Raw genomic sequence first — 21,493 nt, 5'->3', positions numbered from 1 at the left:
ATGGACCTACATTAAATACTAAAATCTGTAAAGGCACAATAAATGAGCTTATGGCAGCTTCGTGCCTATTATACGTATAAAGGACAATATTCAATGATCCCATGTATATCTACAACACAATGAAAGTGATACACTAATAGAACATTGAAATCAAACAATCTACAAGAAATGCTTGCAACCTTTGTATAATATTACTTCTAACGTATTGCTTCCCTAGCTATTATCTACCCTTCTTGCAATGAAACTTCCGCTATATCGACAACACACGATTTGATTTGCGCTTATCATCAATACACTATTTCGAAATCAGTGCTCACTACTCGATATTTTAGTATTAATTGATGGATTATGTATTTCTTGATCGTATACTTTTGGATTCTCCAATTAATTTCAGGCATGCGAAGATAATTTGATTCGAATTATAAGTTATAGAAAATGTCTGCGTAAACATAGATGATATTTCTTCAAGGATCGTTTTCACTCCGGGTAACGATCTTATATATTCTATGTGTCTACTGACAAATACTCCATATCATGCTATTGTTGGTAGATGTATCCTTTTCGAATCACCGTGTGGTGAAAATAACAATACAATCAGTCACCACTCATTTCACTTCCAGCATGTCGAATATCTCCGAGACGAGTACTTGCGCATCAGTAATAAAAACCACAACCCGAACCGTTTGTCAAGGGTGGTCACAACATCCTCCTTCTTTAAGAAGCCATGCTCAGTAGTCGATCTATAATGACTTATCTTAATAATGTAAGCCATAAAACATGTTTTATACATGTATAAATCTTAATTACACTTTACACGAACGCATGAAGCGCGTATAGAAGAGAAGCATTACTTGGACGCATCTTCTTTGTTCCAAGAGTCAGCTCAGTTGCAGAACGATAATGGGTCGAATAATAATCATAATGATATACCTAAGCATAAAACATGTTTTATACATGTATAAATTTTAAACGCCTTACACGAACGCATGAAGTGCGTATGGAAGCGCAGCGTTATTTGGAAGTATCCACCTTTTCTAAGAGACTCATGCTGAGCAGTGGAACGACAATAGATTATCGTAGTGATATAAACAAGAAACATGTTTTATACATGTATGAATCTTAATATAAACGCTGTACACGTATTATACATGAATCGCGGTGTTATTTGGAAGAAGGGTAGTAATAGAGAACTGCGCAGCCTGGCAGCTGCCAGCGCGAGGCGTGCAGCTCGATGAGCTGCAGCAGCGTGCGGCGGATGGAGGGCGCGGCCGCCGTGTTGAGGAACGCGTCCCGCACCGCCGTCAGCAGCCGCTCCAGGTCGCCCGGCAGCTGCTGCTCCAGGTCGCGACCGATGTACGTCAGCACGAAGAACAGGTTCTCCGTCTGAAATACCAAGTCATCACTTAGGGTTCGTTATCAAAATGAGTATGATTAGTCATCTGCTTCTTCCTTATCCTAGTCATTTAGGGTCGGTGTAGTTTTTCCTCTTCTATTCATCCAAAACTGGATATACCAATGATTGGTTGATAAAGATAATTAACGGCCTCGGTGACTTAGCGGTTCAGTATACCGCTTGACTTCCGATTGTCGGAGGTTCGATTCCTCGCACGGTATAAACATCTGTGTTCATGAGCACAAATGTTCACACTGTATATATATCTGTATTTATGAGTACGATTGTTTATATCGGGTATATTATATCTACACTTAGAAAGATCTAAGTATTTATATCAATTGTCTAGTACCCATAACACAAGCTATATTTCTAAAAGTCCATCGAAAAGTCGTGCCATATTTTACTTCTATTATTCTATATATTTATTAAGTTAGCGGGGTGGATTTGAGTCGCAGGTTGCTACTCACATCGCTGGCGGAGGGCACGGGCTGGCGGATGCAGTCCTCGCAGCACTTGCAGATGAGCGTGAGCAGCACCTGTCCTGGCTGCGCGGAGGCGCCGCGCCGCTGTATGGCGCGCCGCCGCAGCTGGCAGTACATCTCCAGCAGGAACGACAGGAACGCCATCAGCCGCGGCCGCCCGCCGCCCACCACGCCGCCCAGCAACTGACCATACACTCACACCATCAATACCACAAGCCACACATTTTAAAACATTACTATTGTAAACTCAACCACACGGTTACAAATTTATTAATTAAGCTTTTTATCGGACTACTCTAATGCTGTTGGCCGCAGTTGACCTTTACAGCTTCACCGGACGATAGGGGCGAGTGCAGATGGCACTCCAAACCAAGGAAGGACTTATGGAGCGGCTGAAGACCAACTCCCGCCTGACGGATACGACTTTAGTCTAAGGTGTGCCCTTGGTGCTAGGTTCGAATCTCGGCTCAGGCCGTCGTAATATCAATCCGCATTTGAATTGGACGGGGAATCGATCGAGGGGAAAATTAATGAAGCGTTCAATTTTTATGGCCTTGTAATACAGTATTTGACCTTGAAATAGAACAGCTTATTTCAGGTTAAGTTTACTGTTCTTATTGTATTTTTGTATGATAAATTTGACCTAGATTATTTTTTTTTAATATATTGTTCCCGGGAAAATTGTAGAATAAAAGTTGTTCGATACCATGGTTACTTATCTACATATCTTTGCGGATTAGCATACCCTTTTCGACTAATCATCTATGTTAAAAATCGACAAGACGATATTTACAGGAATATATACTTTAGGTACATATGTAAATATATTGTATTCTAGTCATAGCAATTCTTGTCTCTGGAAAATTCTAGCTCATATTCACTATCCTCTCAGCCTAATATTTCCTACACTGCAGGTCTGGTTGACAATTTAATTTGAGTAAATATAAATATTACTTTCATTTGAATTCTCCTAGCTTAATCGCTATTTTATGCCACTTCAGTTTATTATTCTGTTTCATTATATCAACTCTCAGAACTCTTTCATCGACTACTTTAAAATTGATACTAGTTGTGCTTCGAACAAGCTATTGGTTAAAGTCAAAGAGTTAAAAACATCTTGTAAGTTTCTGTTCGCTTATGTCTTTTTAATTACGGAACGGATTTTAAAGTAGTTTTCAGGAATGGATACAGTGATTCTATGTATGATGAATAATGAGTGTTTATATTAATAATACATGCGTATTATACTATAGAACATGCCGAGAAATAGCAGTGAAAATCGAAGTCATCGTCATTAGAGTTCACAACATACACTGTTTCATCTTTATCCATTGTTATTTAATTTCTAAAACACTACAGTACAAAGGTATGTTCTTTACCTTTTCCCTGTCGTGGTACCACTGTTGGCAAGTGTTGAGCAGAGACTCGAGGAAGGTCTCGGTCTGCTCCCGCTCCACCACCGCGATGCAGCGGCGGGCTGCCGGCAACGCGTACCGCGGAGACTCCACCGCGCGAGACACAAGGTGTCCTACGGCATCCATCAGGGTCCGAGCGCATACAGCGTTCGGATCTGAAAATCATATCAAATCAAAATGGCATCTTGTTTTTTTATTTAATATTTTAAAATATATATTTTCATTAGGTTGAGAAACTTTCGCTTCATACAAAGCGATCATATGATCGTTTTAAGATTACCTTTATTTATCGGGAGAACGGTTTCCAAATTTTACGATTTCGATTACTGAGTTTTAGACTGGTGTACATCCACTTTTTACTGATACACATCTTTTTAAAATATACTGTAATATTCGATCTGTAAATTTAACTCACCTTCAAGAGCCTTGTCTATACACTCTTGTATCTCTGGTGGAAAATTGCCCAAGTCGCCCGCATCCGCAGCAAGACCCAAGGCCGCCATGCCACTAGCCAGGGCGTCTGCCGAGGTCAAAGATTTGGACCTTTTGAGCCCTGGAGTGAACGACTGTGGCCGGATGCTCTTGCCATTGCCATTGGTCAGGGAGGACGGAGGAGATTTCTTCTTTTCAGGCATACCCTGCTGTGGTTGTAATTTAAAATGCACACGTGGACCCACCTGCAGACACAGACAACAAATAGAGAATAATTAAGAATATAATGTCAAGATAGTTTTAAAAGCTCCTATTTAATCCTAATAAGAGTATGCAATCATTATAATAATACGTGAAGCAACAACTTTGTAATAATATTAATAATAAACTCTTTATTGTGCAAATAGAATACAATAAGAAAAACAGTAAATAATAAAAAATTACAAAAAGCGGTCTTACCGCTATAGGCAGCTTCTTACAGACTTTGTACCCCTTTTTACGAAAATTACACGGACGGAGGATAATGAAATTTCGCACACTTATGGTTTATATGAGAAGGAGTGCAGAATGCTAATTTAAATTTTTTAATTATGTATTAAAATCTATTATATCAATAATAAAAAACATTACACACACTATTATTGTCTTAGACACCAACACGCAAAGTAGTATCTATATCTCATTGACAATAGAACCTTAATAATGTATAAACTAATAATTTCAATTACTTAAGATACAATTTTGACCATTGGGGCGACCACTATTTATTGAAATTATTTACCGCTACCATAAACAAGAGACTTGGTGTTCTTTTGTTGTTGGTGACGGGATGATGATCTCGCTCACAATGGACACCAGTGAAGGTTAAAGTAAAAGCATAAATTCAAGCTAAGAAGGCTCATTATGAAGAATTCACACCAGTAATTAGCTAGTATAGTTTTTAAAATCGACCTAATAGGTTACATTTTTAATGGATGATGAAATGTTGCTCCCGTTTGCGCTAACTGTATAGGTAGGTACACTGCCAGACCATTAGTAGAAGATGGTTTATAATGTATGGTGAAGTCACTCAGGTGAGTTAGTGATGCGTAAGTAAAATTTCTTTTTTACATTAAGAATAGAATAGATTACAATATAATTTTATTTGACATAATAATGATATAAAAACTATAAGCAATAATTTACATACATCAAAAAACACAATCAATGTGAACCACAATCAGCATAATGCTGGAAACATAGTTTCCAACGCTGATTTTCAATGTGTTGTATTCATTTCCAACAAAATACAATTTGTTTTACTGTGTCATTGTGTAGCCAAAGGTTCTAAAACGAATGATGTTTTAAAACGTTTTAATTAATATATTTCAGTTAGCCGTTAATTGTATAGAATTCGCCAGAAAATAACTATGTGACTTTGAAGGAGGTCCCTTTGGAAATCGCTTGGTTAGCAATGGGGCCAACCCCTGTCATTTGAGTGGATGGAGATCGTTAGAATTTGAATTAATGACCTCATTGCTAGTCTATAACATGTCAGATTTTTTTGACCTCCACGCGATTCCCCCTGGAAACCATCGTGATAAATTCCTAGTGAATTTGTCACGAGGGGCTAACTGACCTGACCTCATACTCATCTTATCACCATCCAGTAGTGCCCCGTCAGCATAAAACGTTGCAGCTGGCGGGAGCGCCATTCCATTATCATCCATTAATAAAAAATCTACGTAATTTTAATACCCTTTCCCCGACAAGTGAGATATGATAAGTAGAGGAGATGTGTTTCTATATTGGAGTAATGCGTCATAAATATCTACATATATACAAATCAATCGTTTAGTTAAGTTAAGTTAACACATAAGGAAACTGAAGGTCATAAGTCATAATGTAAAATCGAAACATCCACGGTCTATTTTTAATCGATGACTTATTGTTTCACTGAGCAAATTTATAACATACATGAATTTGAGAACAAGAGAATATATTATGCGGTTATGTCAATATACCATCTATACCGTGTCTATATTATAACCACAGATAAAATATATTATGCTTGATAAAGTGAATATTTTGCTTGGTTACTTAGCGTCGGCGTTTGAAACATATTTCAGATGTACCTATGTTACAAAAAATTTAAACATGTTGTAATTATTAGTAGCCAGTGTTTGAAATACGCGCCTAATAAATGAAAATTATAAGTTTGTACATTACTAATGTTCTATTGTCATAGACAAATGATTCTTTTCTCAATTTGACCACAGAGTCTAACAATAAACAAAAGAGTATATGCACATGTGAGTGATATAAATTAATATATTCTTAAGAACACATGTATAGTTATAATAAGGCGGCATTATTGCTGAAAGCAATCTTTTCAAGGCAAGGATTAATCTGCATTAAAAATATTGCCTTTAGTTTTCTTAAATTTTTAATTAAGTACAAAGGTAAAGATGTTATGATGAAGGAAAATAATCTAATATATGAAATACTCGTGTACAGGTTTCGTGCTCCTCCGAAACGGCTTGACCAATTTTGGTGAAATTTTATATGTATATTCAGTAAATCTGAGAATAAGTTTATAAATAATATTTATACCCCTAAGTGCTAAGGTTGGCTCACCTCAATTTTTTTTTCTTATTTAGACAAAAAAATATATTTTTTTTTTTATTGTTAGGTGGCATTAAAAATACATACAATCCTAAATTTTCACCCTTCTATCACCAACCCCTATTTTTTAATAGCGATATTAATTTATATGGTATAACAACGTTTGCCGGGTCAGCTAGTAATAAGTATGACATTAATCAAAATGTATGTACTATTAGTTGTGTTGACTTACAGATGCGTGTTGTACATTGCCGTCTGTGCTTCCGAGCAGAGTCTGTGACGGCAGCACGGGCCGGTAGTGCGGCGGCACCTGTGCGTGCAGCACCGCAGACCGCGAATGCTGCAGGCCCATACTGGCGTACCCAAGGCCCATTGCCGACCTGCAATTTTATAATATAAAATTATAAGCTAATTTTATAAATATGTATTATCATTACATTGAATAAAATAAAGTCGCTGTCGCTCCGTCCGTCCCTATGTATGCTTAAATCTTTAAAACTACGCTTTTGAAGGATTTTGAAGTGGTTTTTTAATAGATAGAGTGATTCAAGAGGAAGGTTTATATGTATAATACATGTACACCCGTGCGAAGCCGGGGCAAGTAGTAGCTAGTATATTTATAAATATATATAATTTATGTAACATAGTAATAATAGTATGTTTTATTACTATGTTTTATAGATCATAGTGATCGTAAATTTAATTTAATTTGACAGCTTCGGTGATATGATTCCAATCCTGTAATTAGAGCTATAACTAGTACTGAAAAGTTATTTTCGTAAATATTTGTATATTGGTGAAACCAAGAAGCGAACTCTGACTACGGATACACAGCTACGTGTATATAATTGCATCCAAGAGTTCCAAAGTGGAATGGACATTCTAGGATTAAACAAGTTGAAAAGAGGTGCCATAATGTGTACATTTAAAGGTTGTGTAATTCTACACACTTAAAGATTCTTTATGCAATATTTATCTATCGTATCTAGCAACATTATCAAGGAACTCTCATCAACATCGGTAGGTACATATATCCACTGCTATTGTGAATAATCTATTAGACTATGAAATTAAATTCAATTAAATAGTATTTATTCGTAGACGCTAAAACACTATGCTTAGATACATATTATTCAATAACAGGTAGATGTAAAAAAACATAGAATAGGAAATGATGAGGCAGACATGTCCATACAAATGTGTTGGAATAAAATAAATAAATTAGCATTAGTATGCTTCATGCAACACTACCAATGAAATCTCTCTCAACAAATTTAGAATAGAATAGAATTTATAGACTCTTTTAAGACCTACAACAATCATGAAATAAAACAAAATAATGAAATAAAAATACCAACAATTTACATAATACACACACACACACAGGCACACAGTCAACCACAAGTCGCATAAGGCTCGAAACATGGTTTATAGCTCAGATATTCTAATCACAATTAAAAAAACTTATCTTATTTCAATAACACTGTACATGTCGTAGGCAAATGACTAAATAAAAGTTGGATAAATATTACTAGTGGTCGCCCAACAATTCAACATTCACAATAATAATATTAATCTAATCTCAATATGATCACAGACTTTAACAATACATATATAATATAAAATAATAATACAAGTGAGTCAGATAAAAACACTCATACTCATGAATACAAATGTTTGCACCGTGCGCGAAATCAAACCCGCGTCCACCGAAAGTAAAGCAATGTGCTAAGGCCGTCATACTTATAACTTTGTTACGGTTGAACACAAGCGAGACTATTCGACAACGATTATTTAATATATTCACTAACTGAATACAATGGCGTGCATGTCTATCATAATCATAAATATTCTTTAAATAGGACAGTAATGCGTCTCACATACTCGGCCCGTTATGGAGCGCACTCCTGCGCAATGAGCGCCCATCTATTTCATTGGCGAATTATATTTATTCTGCCATAACAGATTATTTTGATTACTATCCTGGTATTGGAGTTATATCTTTCCTGTATGACCCGACATAGGATAAGTCAGTCTCTTCTAGTAGTTACAATTAGAGTCTAAGCGATACTATGCCCCAAAAATGATTCTTCATACAGAATTAATAATTTTTTTCGAGCCGAGTACTAATACAAAAATCTGAAGACCTGTAGATACATTTCCCCGATATCCCTTCTGAATCCTATATACTGTATACGATAATCTTAATTTCACCAGACTCAATTGCCAACTCCAGCCTCGTAAATAAGTCGTTTTAGAAAAGCGTTAAGAATTTAATACCCAGAAAATAAAATACTTCCCCGCTACTATATGTGAGTGATAAGTGTAGTAGAGAGAATATTCTTTAGTACAATAAACATAATTGAAGTATTTTTATATCGTCATTACTAATTTTTTTAATCTACCGATCATTCTCAAGCTATCTCATCACACGAAGACAAAGACGCCTGCGTCTTTGCGCACGCAGGTTGCGTGTTGTTATTATAATAAATTTAGTTGTAACTTGACATTTTAAAGTTAAAATGTGTGAATAGAAACTACCAACTAATTCATTAGAGTCAAAATGTTAAATATCCAACCAACTAGTTGATTAACTAAATAGTAAAGTAAAGTGATTAGATCAGACCAGTCCCCACAAGCAACATTCGTTCACAAGTATGACGAATGAGCCAGTCATCCCTGCTTGAATAAGTGCCTAATTATACAAATTGTAGGGCTATACCGCCGTCGTGGAAGTGCTAAATAAACGTCACTTAACGCTTCCTTGCCGACTAACGCGAAGACTGTAGGACAAGTGTATTAAACTACAAATGCCTTGCTCCGTATGAATACTCTCAGAACCAGTACAGACCCTTAACAAAAGCCCACCCTTAACGTTCATATTGATTTTGTCAATAACACTTAAAAAATCGCATACTGTAATTACATTACATTTATTATAAATATAATTTTGTAAAGTTTTTTTTATAAAGATTTCAGACAAAAACTACCAGTGCTTACTCTTACTCCAGTCCCTTATCCTATAAAAGTCCCATCTCCATATTTCTGTATCCTTTTCTGATGATGAATTTCCTTAATATACAAAAGACAACACACAGTAACAGTTCAAATGGGTGTCTAGCACATTTTATTTTTCTAAATAGGGGACTGAAGATTTTTACATATAAATATTATATTAGTAATTGGACTATCAATTTGAAAGTAGTGTGTTCTATATTAATTATATCCTAAAATATTTTTAAGCCTACAACATTTATGAAATAGCTGAATAATATTTAATTAAACAATCAGTACGTACATAATTTTAGCAAAACGAAAGTAGAACATTTAGATAACTTTATTTGAGTGTGACATGTAGTATTTTTATCTAAAGATACTGTAATGTTATATTTAATTATAATTCTCACCAAAATATTTAATATAATTAGTGACTATAACATATTACATTTATTGAAGTAGGTATTAAACTTTGTGGAAATAAAGTTCACAACACACACATTTGAACTTTGAACAATTGTATATGCACTTCAAAATGGACTCGCAATTGCAAAAAAACGTGCGTGATTTAGTGAATCAGTCAGAAATATAAATTAACAATAATAACTTCGTTAAAGTATATTTCCAAACGATTCTTCAAACAAAAATAATCCGAGAGACGTCGGTGGCTCGCCTCCGAGCTAAATACACAAATCATAGGCATGCCAAGTGTTGCGTTTACTACAACGTCGACAGTTGACAATAGATCTGACAACCCCATCTGCGGTAATAGCCGTTTCATCCGCGTAAAATTTATAGCCCATGTGTTATTCTGATATATATGCTATATTACTGCAAAGTATCAACAAAATTTGTTCAGAAGTTTTAAATATAGAGTAACAATCATCGATCCATCCATACTTACAACTTTCTCGTTTATAATATTAGTAAGATGATTAATCAATATGTTTTAAATGTCATAACTAGCGTTGCCAGACTTCCCGTATTTCCCGGGACATCCCGTATTTTAGGCTTAGTTTAACATGTCCCGGTGGTACTAACTCTGTCCCGTATTCGAATCTGCTCCGTTTTTTTATTATTAAATCGATCGATCTACGCTAGAGAAAAATACTCACGCACGCTACGAAAGTTGCGCTGTTGTGCGTTCCCCTAATTTAATAAAAAGCGAGTTCATGACCGTTTTAAAATATGATTATAATTGTATTAATTTTTATAAATATGTTAAAACCAATAACAACATGTTGAAACGGACTTGCTCCTCATAAAAATATATAAAAAAATAAAGAATGTCACTATATAATTTTGATTTTATTTGTCCCGGGTAAAAAACCAAATTCCCGTATTATTTTGCCTATTTAAATGTTTACCCCTTACAGGCTGAATAAATCTGGAAACTCTAGTCATAACGCTTACTAATCTTCATGACTGCGTCTTACACGCCGTACAACTTGATAAAAATTCAAGCCACTACGAATTCTTTCTAAACATTCTATCGAACTGAGAAACTAGCAACAAGACACCAAAATAGTGACGGTTCGTTTAGCGTAAAAAATAGTATAGCAAATGCTTTAAATTCATTCTCTAATGTACTCACATGTCAATCAGGAAGTAATTGATTTACGATTATAAGATGGAGTGCCAATAAATAAAGGTAATAGACATTGAGCGATTCATATGGTAGAAGTAAAAATAAAACCTGAGTGGCAACAGTGCTGGGTGGGTAAATATTTGTCAAGGTTGTTAGTTAGATTGCGCGGTACAGACTTCTAGCCTGCAAACAGTGATATCGGCTTAGATTAAAACAAAAAAGGACAAGAAGCGACATGTGCTTACATATGTTAAAATATAACAAAAGTATATAAAAGAAAATTATTAAAAATCTTTGCAATATGAGCTTAACGCTAAGCATCTAAACTGTGTTCTGATGAAAGCGTGAGAGAGATGATTGGATCTCAATCCAATTACCAAGTAAGGAGAGGCCGAAAACCATACTTCTCAGGAACTGTACTACGAGAGAGGTATCATGATTGTTATCTTTACATATAAAATGAAGTCTCTTCCGCTGTTTGTTCGCAAATCTTTTAAACTACGCAACCAATTTTAATGTTTTGATCGATAGATAGAGTGATTCAAGAGGAAATTTTATACGTATAATACATACCTACTATACATCTATATCTATGCAAAGCCTGGACTGGTAGCTGGTAATATGTAAAGCCATAATATTCTATTAGGACCTCATCTGTTTAGAAGCTGTCTAAAAGTGTCATAATTACCCATTACATACAAATGATTCCCTATGACTTGAAACCGATGTCAATAGACTTAAATTCAAAAATTATAGAAAATATATTTATTTTATCCGTTCAGAACTCTCCGTTTTCTTTGTATGGATCAGAATATACTTGGAAATTAACAAAGGCATGACGTTATATGAATAAGCAGGTAATCTGCAATGTCGTCTTAACACGTGGTCCATTCAACTCATTGTCTAAGGATGTGGATCCTTAAAAATAAAGTATATTGTTGTTCTGGTTCATGATCCAGTTTAACTCAGCTTTCAGTGTTAGCATACGTCATTTATTGGGTAGGCGGACCCGCTGTCTGGTGTTCACTGCTATAACTCTATAGCATGTAATCACCACGGTTCCCTGAAAACATTCCTGTGTGTACATCTACATCGCTAAAGTGATTATGTACATTTTGGGTATTTAGAAAAAAGTAACGACTATGTAATTTGTAAAAAAGTAAATCATGACTGCCAGTAGTTAAATTTTGCGTTGAATTGGGTAGAATGAAAGTGATAACCAACCGGGTTTCATGGTATAACTACCATGATACCTCTTAATGGACATGACATTTCTAATAACCACTATTAATACATTAGTTGCACCTTTCGAGGTCTAAGCTGTTAGAGTTATGCTTCTCATATCTTAATAAACACTCCAATGAAAATAACATCTTAGTACTGAAATACCACAATAGAAGTACATCAAATTTTCGTTTCTAAGGGGTTATTATTATGATAGAGTTAGGGTACAAGAATAAGAACGTAAAAGATTCTTAGAAATAATAAAATTAAAGTCCTCAGCCGCAATACGAACAGGTTCTTAGGGTACGTGAAAGAATCTTATTTATTTCGCCACTAGTACTTTCTTTGAATATACTTGTAAATATACTGCTGCCTGTATAAAGTAAAACATTTTATGTTTATACGTGATTTATATTGCAGGTACTATATACTACAGCAAAGATTTGTCTGATAAGATGATCTGTTGCTAATTTAGCAAAACAAGTATTCCTCTATAGTATATTTCCTCGTAGTTATTTAGTATTTTCTATTGTAGATAAATGGAATTTAGCTATGCAATTGTATCATTATTATTTTGTGAAGATAATTTGTACAGTACAAATTATTTACTGATGTAAACGCGATAAGTATTGGAATCACTATCGTATACGACATTACAATACTAACTGCTATTCCAATTACTACTAATTAAATTACAAGGAATCAACGGTAACATTTGCACCTACATATACCGACATCATATCCATATCCAGTATCCTGTGGGTACAAAGGTTGATTTTGATGTCAGAAAGGCCGGTAGATTTCGGATTCCAAATGGTGTTAATGCAAATACAAAGTCTGTTTATTTAACAGTTTAATCAATTTTTATGAAATTTGTAATATGGCTAGCGTTTAAGTTGAAATAACTGAAGCTACTCCTTTCCATAAATAATATTTGCTCATATTTTTCTCAGATACAGAACCTTCCAAATTTTATCAGGTCAATCATTTCTCAACTATTCGGGCTGAAAGCGCTCCCAGTTGTCGAAAAGTGATGTATTGGGCCTCACTCTTTGACCGTGCAAAGACCGTGATCAAAGATAGAAGAAAACAGTTTGCTCCCTACACAATTCAAAATATACCTTCCGTTTAATATTCTATGACAAACTGACAAAGGTAAAGAGCCAGACTCGATCGATGAAGATAAATCAATGAATAGACAGAAGTTACAAGGTTATTTACTTATTCAGAATTTTGTTGTTTTGTAATATGTTAATTTTAGGCAATGAATTTGACGACAAACCTGTAGATATAATTGCTGTAATTAGTGAAAACAGAATATTTCAGCTGGATGAACACATTGTTTCGAATGGCTAAATAAACTCGACTAATGCGACCTTGGGCTCGTCATGCAGCATTGTTAATATGACAACATTGTATTCAATAAAGTTCAATAGACATACGTACAAAGTGGGGACATATTATGATTATGATAGACTCGTTTATCAATGCATTGGTAACCCATCATTTTAGTAACTAGTAAATGCGAGGTGGGGATAGCTAGAAAACTTCCAGAAATGTGTAACTTTAGTCAATGTCTAAATACATGGAGTAAGAATGTTCTTACCCAATTCTGAATTAATAGAAGTTTCAAATCTAACTTTAGGTTGCTTCCAAATTACAGGAAATACACTTCAGCATCGATAAACGAATTAAAATTTAAGAATTGGTATGCCTCTTGTAAAAGCCATATTTAAAAAGTACCCTAACTATAGCCATTAAATAAAATTGAAAAAAGTCGACAGTGTTTTCGCTAAGCTGTTAGAGTAGTACAGAAACTCGGTAGAGGTCATGAATTTGGTTTCCTACTAGGCCAATTATAATTCATCGTGGTTGAAACTAGTATTAAATTATTAGATTTTGACTACGAGTATACTTCAACCGAGTAGTTAGGTTAGGGATGACAAAAATATTTATTAATAAAAGATATGAAAGTGAATAGACATGCTCTTATATACGAAACTCACATGTCTGAAGTGGAGAATCTCCCACGGACCATTTTGACAAACAAACACAAGGTAACTTGTTCAGATTAAAATACACTATATAGTTAATTCTCCACTACTAGCGATATCACAGTTGTCATGTTACTGCTATATTGTATTTAGATAAAATAAAGTTGTTTGTTAAGGCTTCAATAAAATTTATCAGCGTTTTACAGAGCGTGCCTCAAATCCTAGTGCAAACTTGGCAATGTTGCGGACAAATTACGTTTCATTTTGTTCATAGCATCGGAAATTTATTAATAGAATCCAATATCCGCCAAACATCCCGGTGCTTCTGGGTGAACAACCACGGGTACGTAAACGTTGGTCAGCAGAATTCCTCGCACTGGGGAGATGAGATTCTCTCTTAAAAACACCGAGTTGCAACGACTCGGTTTCGTTCGATAGCGTTCGCGTTTTAATTTCGTTGTTTGGCCGCGCTCATGTCGGGAACTGCGTGCGTCTCCCGCCGCGTGCGCGGACTGCGCGGGGCGTCGCGTCGCGCGTCGTACGTCCGCGTCGTTTAGTTCGGCCCGTTTTGGCGCGCGCGGGCGTGTTCACGTCACCGAAGCCAAGTACAAAGTGATAACAAAAACTATACAATTGATACTACTCTACATCTACGCATCTCTGCCTACGCGACGGAAGTGTCACCGTTTGCCCGCATTATATCCGTGATTTTTGTTTTGCCTCTAATCCATTGGAATCATGCCAACAGCGACGTCTGTTGCAGTTACGTTACTACTACCTATCGCTTTTGATGAGAAACAAACTTCTGTCCTGTCGCAAGGTCGAATGAGTCTTGTGATATAAAAAATAGTGGCGCAATGGCGGATATTTTTCTTACTAGACAACAGGAAAGACACTCAAAATGCTTTATCTGTCAGTCCTGAAATTGGTAAATGCATGCGTAGATGCAGTAAAAAGTTCATTGCTCATTACTGCAGAGCACAAAGTCAAGGTTCTAAAGCTATTTCTGGACAGGGGAGCATGCCAACGATGACGACCGGTGACGAGGCATGGGCACAGCCATTGATTGACGAGATTACATCATTTAATATTTAGATGTCTGAAAATAACCCAGCAAATTGATGTTATGGAGATTTACCTTATTTATCACATTTAGATGCATCATACTTATTTAATGCTAACAACCCACATCACAACTTTACATAGGTATATCACATCACACATTATTGTATGGATCTCTTTAAATTAAACGGCTAATTTTGCTCCATGATTTTTTTTTGTGTGTGATAATGGAATGGTACACTCGCCTGCGCTGATGGTTTACGCTGGAGGGCCACCAGTGGAGGATGATAGGATGAGCATGAGGTCAGGTCAGTTAGCCCATGGTAACAAAATCACCAAGAATTTATCATGATGGTTTCCATGGGGAACCGCGAGGAGATCGACCTAACATGGTACATTGCTGGCAATGGGAGTTACTAGTTCCCATTACTAATAATCTCCTTCCCCCATATAGGACCGTAGGGGGAAAGGAGATTGTAAGTAATAGGGACTAGAACCCCATTGCTAGCAATGTATGGTACATTGTCAGGTCGACCTCTACACAGTACGCACTGGAAACCGAGTGATATCATCCGTACCAATGATTTCATCAATATGGGCTAACTGACCTGTCATCATGTTCATACTATCATCCTCCACTGGTGCCTCGCCCGCACATACATTAAGCACAGGCAAGTGCACCATTATATTGGCATCCATTAAAAAAGTATAGGACTGCATAGGAGGATTTCTTTCTATTACAAATAACAAATCAAATCCAACTTAGATACTGGTATAACGACATTCCAATTAAAATGTTTGTAATTTGTCTCTATATCCAGACATTTTTGCTTTAGATTCTCGGGTTATTGTTCAATCATTCAAACTCTGGAAAACTACTGACATCTGACGCAACAAATTCGATTGATCGCTATCTTATTCATAGCTCAACTCATATGTTGGAAGAGACAACAAAGGCATCGGTTTAAAGTTGACTAAATTTATTACTAGCCGCCGCACAAATATGTCTTGTAAGTCCGCCTTTGTCATTTACATACGTTTTATTTTCAATATTCAATGTAAGTTTGAGAATTCTTCCTAAAGATGAATTATCCTACCTTACCCCTTTCAGATATAGACAAGAAAAAATATACAGAAGTTTGTGCCTTTTTTATGACTATATAAAATATATAGAGTTAATGAACAAGTACTTTCCTACAAATGTATCCCCCACTGGGGCCGGGGTGGTTGCCTTGAGGGAGGCAGCCCCCCAATCCAATGGCCCTGGAGATGTGCGCGTGTACCCACACGCCTCCACAATGGAGTAGGGCGAAATAAGTCGCCCTAACCGTAAACGAGATGGGGGCTGCCCTAGAACATCTACATGGCGGGCCGTCGCCGTCGGAGCTGGGGTCAAAATGCACATGCGAATCCCCTGGCTCCGGCATAGGCGCTCGTAGGTACACCGTGTGGTTTTTGGTGAGTACAAATCTCACAATCCGCCCCGCCCTCCCTCTGGCGAGGTGACGGTATTTGAAGATTTTCCACACGTTAAAAAAAATGGATATGTATAAATGCAAAGCACATTAAGTCATACGAATAGTACAGTCACGTGATCATTTTGATATGTTATAAATCCTGGATATGTAATGGTCATGTTGTGGTCACATCGCTTTTCTTCCGACGGTAGCGGGTTCGAATCCTCGCACGATGCAATCATTTGCATTGGTCTGGGTGTTTTCATTATGTTTGTAGTGTGTACTTATGCAAGTAACATACGTATTTAAGTATTTGAATCTGTTATCAAGTACTTATTACACAAGCTCTGCTTAGATTGGGACTAGATGGCGCTGTGTGTATTGTCCTGGATTATTGCCGTCGCCTAAATACAAGTACATGAACATCACTACGCCATCACGTTATCACGTGACACCTGTGCTACCAGTCATACGTTGTTACTCTAGAAGACTAAGATACCATGCCTCTTATCTTGTAATTTTAATTCCTAGTTTCACCCAACAACCGAAACAGATTACAAAGCAAATTGCCTGACAGCAGAAATAGGTGAGGTTGAAGTACCAGTGTAGACAACTAACTTTCTTGGTAATTATACCTCGGGCATTATTAGATCATCATCTGCTTCTTCCTTATCCCATTTATTTGTGGTCGTCGTAATATGTTTTTCTCTTCCATTCATCCCTGTTCGCAGTCATCTCGTTATTTACTTCCTTTCTTACCATATCATCTTTCACACAGTCCATCCATCTCTTTTTCGGCCTTCCTCTGCCCTTATAACCATCCACATTCATATGTAACACCTTCCTTAAAATATTATCTTCATTCCTACGCATTACATGCCCATACCATGATAGATGATTACCCTTCAACTTACTCGGGCAGTATTAGATATGATTTATAAATGATTGAAAATGACTTACCTATTGTGAAGGTCGACAGGCTTAGCCATAGTGAACTCTTTTGCGTGGACATTGAGTTTGTTTGTGGTTGTCGCCGTGGTGGGTGTGGTAGCCGCCGTCCCCGCCGTGGTCACCACGCCGTCTGTTCGGACACCTGGTGGTCAACGGTGGTCGTCAAGAGAAGAGGAGATAGGAAAGAGCGAAGAATGTTAGTTTGAACGGAAAGGGTGAAATTGGTACTGAATATCCGGTATACAATGGCAGTGCTTGGTTGATAATTTAACAGCTCCGGTTTTTTTCACACGAAAATATCTATACTAATGTCTTAATGGTAATGTAATCTAGTCTAGACATTATATTACAGTTTAGTTAAGTTCTCAGCACTAAGGCCGCCTTATTGTAATTATTTGTGTTCTTTAATATATTGTTTATGTAAATTACAAATAACGTTTATTCTATCTTAAGTGTTTTTAAAACTAATTGACTATGTCTCTGATTACCCTGAGTGATAGCAGTCATGGCGATATGAATGTGCTTACATTTTAGTAGATTACTTAAACTACTTTCTAAAAACATTAAATCACGTGACACCAACTAAGTAAGCCCTTTGAACTATAGTCTATAAATTTAAAAGACATATCTATTTCATGCATCTCTTTGATGACTCATTTCACATCTAAACTGATTTTATTTGTGAAAACATATTCGAAGAATAAATTGCAATCTTGAACTATTTCTAAATATGATTGTATATATAGCTTTGGTTTTTCTAAAATAAATAAATAAACTAGGCCTTCTCTCTCCACTGTACTGGCTAATCCCAGTGTGGCGTTTTATATAAACTGCACGTAAACTTTCGAAGTAATAACCAATATATAAAAACATCAAGTAATCCTTAAAAACCAATATGATTATAAACAAAAAGAATTATACAAAGAAATCCGTTCAGTTTTGACGAACATTCCACATCATTCACAAAAGTGAACAGATTAATAAAAAATTGCTCATCTTTTTTTAATTCGGTTGAAAATTATTGTGACTGATTCCAGTATGCTACATATCTAGTTTTTAGTAAGTCATTCGATTTATCATCACTTCGTAAAGAGAACAATCGCGTGCCGTTGTGATGTTGAAAAACTTTCTTAGCATAATGTGAGCAGAATTATTGAGTCTTTATTTTGTGATAATTAGTAGGAATCCACGACGTCTGTAGATCACATATAATTAACTATTGCATTAGAAAGAGCGTGTGTGTTGCCTGAAATAGAACAATATATTTCGACTCTATTTTTTTTTTTTAATATTTTATTCGACTCAGGACAGCTCACACAGCGCCATCTATTCTCAAACCTGTGCCAAACTAAAGATATCAAAGATTCATAGTAACCGTGGATACTATACAACTTTTTTTTGTAAATATATTCATCATAGTACTTAACATTTTTTTGTAAATTTATACATCAATACATTTCTATTTTACGAGGATGGAACCCGCGACTATCGGCAGTGTAAGGTAGAATGATAATCTGCTATATCATGAAGGCCGTCTAATAATAATTAAAGATAGTAAACACTGACTGAATATTATTGCCATAACAAACAGCACACCTATTATTTAAACCATAACAGTTTTGTATCGAAATTATTAAGTAATCTTTTATAAAGAAATTTGTCTGATAAATGTCTTCATTATTTCTAAAATAAATATTCATTACAACATTTGAATACGATTCTAATTGAATACGGTTCTACAATTCTGCTACTCTACAAAATTGTGGACAAAGAAAATTTACGCGATACAAACGAAAGTACCTGAAGTTTCAGTTACTGGTTGCGCTGTTGTCACGGTCGGTTCAGAAACCGGTGTCACGGACGAGGACGAAACGGATACCGATACCGGAGTTGTAACTACAGGCGAGACGGTCGCAACGGGCGCGACTGCCACTGGTTGACTTAACGACTGCTTCACAATACACCTCGACATTGTACTTCCATTCACAATAGCACAAATTACATACAATAAAACCGGCAACGAATTGACAAACACAATCTGCCGCAACAAACATGAGACTGTCGACTCGTTCCAAATATGAAGTTTTGTTTATTTTTAATTTTGGCGCCACTTTTGCGGATGACGCTTGCCAACCAAGCACTTCCACATGCGGTACAGATAATATAAATGTGGATTATTTTATTTTTTTATTTATTAGTAGATATTTTAGTATGGAAACACTGACCTGGGGGTCTATAAATCTCGAGGGTAGGTTTCCCTTTTGCGTTAGTTAGAATCATACTCCGCCGTTTCCCATTCGAAAACTGCAACAAAAAAATAAAAATTCTGTCGATATAGTTATACAATATTCACCTAGATTTGTATTTTGTCACGATTTATTTTCAGCAGCTTACACTATGATGAGTCGATATGAATCCTAATTCTCGTAACATCATCGACTAATATTACTGACTGACTAAAGCTTTATATAATGTAATAAAAAATATATTTGAATGAAAAAGATTAAGTTATGACAGAGAAAAAATGTCTAAATATACACAAGCGGCGGCGATTTAATAAATATGTACCTATGTATTTTTTAGGTTATTCGTCAAAAACCTAGGTGTGTGCCTTGTTAGCGATGATGATGTAAATTGTTACCTAGCGGCAAAATTTACTAAGAGTCAATATCTACAATGCAAGACTGTACAACTATAGGTATACGCGAAAAAATAAATTGTGAAATATGTGAGTAATCATATTAATTCTATAACTCAATGTAAATTCAATAAAATCTGAACGTAGTAATCATTGTCTGTGATTTCATATATTCTTTCCATGAGGATTATTTTGCAATTAATTTCAGTTCTTTTTCACCAAGAATAACTAGCCCTGGATTTCTTTTTTTTTTCCAAACATTCGTCCATATCTTTTTTCAATGATGGAACAGGCAAAGATCCTTAGAACGTACAGCTTAGTCTACCTTTTTTCTTGGTTGGCTTGGACAAGTACCCACCATAATCATAGGAAACCCTACCCGTAACAGCATTAATAAAACTCTGTATTGAAAAGTTACGTCGTATAAACCAAACCTCTTGATCTATGAATACATTGATTTCGAAAGGGACAGTGGATCGCAGACTAGACGTGGGCGCGAGTAGAGTTGCACATTGTGATAGGTACCTACTTACACCTACGTGTAATTATAATGATATACTGTTATAGGTTATTAGAGAATATTATATTATTTTAATTAGTAATATTGCATCATTATCTCTACATGGTAATAATAACTCTTTACCGTTACATTGCCAGGATAACGGTCTTCTTTACATAGTATAAAACAAAGTCGCTTTCGGTGTCTGTTCGCTTATATCTTTTCAATTACGCAACTGATTTTATTGCAATTTTCAGCAATAGATAGAGGGATTCAAGAGGAATGTTTGTATGTATAATATGAATGACATAGTATAAGAACAAGCCGAGAAATTCAAAGTTAGCTTCTTAGAAAAGAATCTAAACACGCTTATAAACATAGTTGCGATATCGGAGCAATAGGAAAGAGTCCATTTTTTTACGATATAGACGACTTTATCATTTCCTTAAATAAAGTGGTTCCACTTGTTTGCCATTTCTATAAGAAAATATGTAATATATGTAGGTACGGTTGTATTTATAAGTGATGTATCTATGGTACCTACATGAATTACAAAACTTTTTTTTTATTCTTTAAGAAGTAATATTACTTACCTGATTATGATGCATATTGTGATGCGACTGTGGCCGTATGAAGCTACGTTCTCTCATGATGACGCCAGGTGATGCGAAGTCCTGCATCCTATAGCTCCTCTGCAGTTCGTTACCTACACCTATTTGAGTCTGCATCTTGGTTTATTTTAAATACTTTTTTA

The 21,493-nt window shown here is 35.8% G+C and overlaps 1 protein-coding gene across 1 annotated transcript; it reads right to left on the bottom strand.

The window, feature by feature from the left end:
* Positions 1–369: 369 nt before the first annotated feature.
* On the bottom strand, positions 370–21,487 carry LOC131846806 (uncharacterized). The gene is made up of 8 exons (XM_059196214.1): positions 21,333–21,487; positions 19,828–19,906; positions 17,612–17,744; positions 6,562–6,709; positions 3,709–3,970; positions 3,258–3,448; positions 1,864–2,061; positions 370–1,383 (listed from the first exon to the last, which is right to left on the bottom strand). Exons 1-8 carry the CDS (start codon positions 21,465–21,467, stop codon positions 1,162–1,164), a joined length of 1,368 nt encoding a protein of 455 aa, XP_059052197.1. The 5' UTR covers positions 21,468–21,487; the 3' UTR covers positions 370–1,161.
* Positions 21,488–21,493: the final 6 nt, after the last annotated feature.

This window comes from Achroia grisella, unplaced genomic scaffold (genome assembly GCF_030625045.1).
Source record: "Achroia grisella isolate CSIRO2021 unplaced genomic scaffold, CSIRO_AGI_Agris_v1 utg512, whole genome shotgun sequence".
NCBI lineage: Eukaryota > Metazoa > Arthropoda > Insecta > Lepidoptera > Pyralidae > Achroia > Achroia grisella.
Note: the sequence above shows the minus strand (reverse complement) of the source record. Positions and strands in the feature narration are given on the sequence as shown.